General features: G+C 34.5%; 1 protein-coding gene across 5 annotated transcripts in view; it reads left to right on the forward strand.

The window, feature by feature from the left end:
• Positions 1–3,721, forward strand: part of LOC106877599 (probable G-protein coupled receptor CG31760) — a 1,064,573-nt gene that overhangs the window by 873,064 nt on the left and 187,788 nt on the right. For all 5 annotated transcript variants that reach the window (XM_052970509.1, XM_052970508.1, XM_052970506.1 and 2 more), the window contains one exon: positions 3,472–3,595. In XM_052970509.1, coding sequence (XP_052826469.1) covers positions 3,472–3,595 — 124 coding nt within the window. The remainder of the gene's footprint in view (positions 1–3,471; positions 3,596–3,721) is intronic.

Consider the following 3,721-nt stretch of genomic DNA (forward strand, 5'->3'; position numbering starts at 1 on the left):
TGTGTGTGTGTGTGTGTGTGTGTGTGTGTGTGTGTGTGTGTGTGTGTGTGTGTGTGTGTGTCTGTGTCTGTGTGTGTGTGTGTCTGTGTTTGTCCCCCCACCATCCATTGACAACCGATGCTGGTGTGCATACGTCCCCGTAACTTAGCGGTTCGACAAAAAGAGACCGATAGAGTAAGTACTAGGCTTACAAAGAATAAGTCCATGGCAGCAGTCAAATGACTAAAACAAGTAAAAGAGTAAAAGAGAGAGTATATGTATGTATATATGTACATATATGTGTGTGTGTGCGTGTGTTTGTGTATGTATGGAGCTTGTTTCATATATGTGTGTGCTCGTGTGTATGTGTGTGTGTATAACATTCTCAGGTTGTGAACATAACTATATTGGACAGACAAGTATGACACTGAGACGGAGAACTACACTACATAATATATAGATCCGGCTCCCTCAATACAGACAGATTCCTTTGAGTGAACACATAGAGAGATGTGCGGGTAATATCCAACCAAACTTCGCAGTTATCCCCATCTACCAGTGCAAAGAAACCAATTTCTATACGAGAACGTTTAGATAAAGAAAATCTGTTCAGCGAAAAATACAGAAAATGTCTGAATATGAACGCATATTGTCATCTCAGTATATATTTTAATTCATGATCATATACCCATCACTCTACATATTTCTTCACAGTACTTTAGCTTTTGAATTTTTGTGTATATTTATCTACTCCCCTATTCCCAATAATAACGATCACCATTTACCTCCCCTTAGATTTTTCTATTTGTTGAATTATTCATAAGCCTCTTCACACACAACATGGACTAAAATCTTCTTAAGAAAATATGAAATTACAATAATTTCGATGTCATGATTAGCGAAAGCGAAACCGGTAGACAAACACAATATAAAATGTATTACAAATATATTCAAACTATGTAAAGTGTGTGCATTTTCCTTCTGTTATGTGAGATAGATAGATAGATAGATAGATAGATAGATAGATAGATAGATAGATAGATAGATAGATATAGATATAGATATATATATATGTGTGTGTGTTAAATATTATATATTTTGTGCGTAGCGTTGTTCATGACAGAATTACTCTTTCAACAGCAATCACGGTGAGGCTGTGAGATGTACTGTAGAATAGTCTACAGACTAGTTATTTAACAAACTATTTAGAAATTATTGAATTGAGCTTGTGACATCAGGAACAACCAACAAGTAAAGAACCCGAAGTTGGAAACTTATGGACCATTTGCAGTATTTTATTAGGTGTCTTAATGTTCTCGAAATATCCACTTTATATCTGATCCTACAACTCAATGGAATATAAAACTTGTCACGCAACGAAATTGATACGATCCCCTCTCTTCTCTATTTCGAATGAAGAATCTCTGACTATTGCTGGCATCATATATCTAGTATTACATTATCAACCTTTTAATTATATTACTTATATCTCTTCTTTTTATACCTAATTTCTTCATTTTTATGCGACCGTATAGATTTTCACTTAATGTTGATATTGATTAGCATTTTCAAGTTGGTTAGTCAGGTTTTCTATTTATGTCTTCCAATCCGGGTGGTAAAACTTTTCCTAGCTTACTTTTGGTCCTGGTTGACTAATTATTTGAGGTAGTATATCTATGTATCTAATTTATTAACGATATATCTATTTCTAAATATTAAAATATATCGTCTCAATATTTTGCTTGCGCATTGCAAGACTAATAACCGAGCATAGAATACAATATATGCGTTAGTCGCGTACAGAGCAGTAATATGAAAATTGGATGACAAAGTGGCAAAGGAATAAACGATTACGTTATGAACTTAAAATATATCTAAACTTAAGGACTTGCACATACAATTATTCAAATATTTTAATATTTAAATTTTAGTTCTTGTTTCGAAAAAAAATTGAAGCATCAATCGCTGTACGTGTGTTTGATGACTACAGGGACTCTAATATCTTCCCTGTTCAAAGTAATTAGTGAAAGAGATACAACTCGAGTTTATATAAGTAATGTGTGCGTGTGTGTGTGTGTGTGTGTGTGTGTGTGTGTGTGTGTGTGTGTGTGTGTGTGTGTGTGCGTGTGTGTACACACGCACACAGTTGTAGTTTTTGGGATGTTTTCCAATACATACATACGTCCAAGTCCGATCGTTGCCTGAGATGTACGTACAACTATATTTTATAAGACTCCATTTTGATGGCGGTATTTTTTCATATCAAATTCAGTCATTTTTAAACTACATAGAACTTTTCATTTTTAACTTTTTTTCTTTTTTTTTTTTGGTGGTTGGGTATTGAATGATAAGCATTCTAAGATAACTTTTTGTTGGAGTCGGGAGACAATGACATTTTTTATATTTAGAATTGAAACAAGACTGCTAGCTGGCTGTCTATTTATAGTTGTGTAGATGGTCAAATGTTTTCATGTTGTGTAATCCCCTAATGTATTTATCGTTTGACGACAGTTCAATTACGACTCAATATATACAGAAAACAGTCGAGATTAAGTTAGAATTATGTCGTTCCACGTTTTTGCTGATGTTTTCAATTTTCACATCTTAAACTTTAAATTTCTTGCCGTACTATTTCTAGTTTCTACCGAAAAACCACTGAAGGTTTCTATATTGACATGAATGTATTTCAACCATTATCTCCAATTCATATTCTTTTCTGAAGTTTAATATACATTTTAAGAACTAGATAAAAACCAACCTTACTATTATCTCCTAACTTGACACCTCGCAAATCTTTTAATTTTCTCCTTCAATAACTCTTCATATTAAGGCGGCAAGCTGGCAGAAACTTTACCACTGTAGGAAAAATGCTTAGCGGCATTCTGTCTGTCTTTACGTTCTAAGTTCAAATTCAGCCGAGGTCAACTTTACCTTTCAACTTTTCAGGGATCAATAAAATAGGTACCAGTTGAGCACTGGGATCGACGCAATTGACTTACCCCTGCCCCCAAACCCTGTTGGCCTTGTACCAAAATTTGAAACCAATAACTTTTCACATATGGTATTGACATGTGCAATCTGAAAGAGGCTGAGATGTCTGCATAGACAGCTGAACAGGATACAGTGATGATCATAATTTCTAAAAGAAATCTTTAGCCAAAATGAGATCAAGAAGCCATACTTGGGACTTGGAGCGTTGCCGGAGACTAAAAAAGATAATACCTTTGAACATAAACTGCTTCTTTCAAAATGAGATACAACAATCATGTTCTTTTTAATACAACGGTTACCTCTTCGTAATTCTAAAGCTTTTCAGACAATTTCTTTACTACATTCTTACAGTCATTTAGTAGTGTGATTATGTTGAATAATATTTGTCATGAAGATGATATCAGACTTATTATGTCCTGGCTACTGTTCTATAGAAATGCGAACTTCTAAAGTATATTTATTGTTATAATTTTATAAATTTTGTACTGATTATTATTACAGAGGCACAAGCGGCATTGATATAGATTTGGAAAAAGTAGACATCAACCAATGTCCTCAGACAGACGGTTCTAAAGAAACAAATGTATTTGCCGGTTCTCACCGATGTCGAACGGAAACTACCAAGGTAAGAGGGTTTAGGAATGATTGACACTATCACGTCCTACCCAAACACTTTCTATATACTCCATTTTCCTGCTTTCTCACTAACTCTCTCTCTCTCTCTCTCTCTCTCTCTCTCTCTCTCTCTCTC

Source organism: Octopus bimaculoides, chromosome 9 (genome assembly GCF_001194135.2).
Source record: "Octopus bimaculoides isolate UCB-OBI-ISO-001 chromosome 9, ASM119413v2, whole genome shotgun sequence".
Taxonomy (NCBI): Eukaryota; Metazoa; Mollusca; class Cephalopoda; order Octopoda; family Octopodidae; genus Octopus; species Octopus bimaculoides.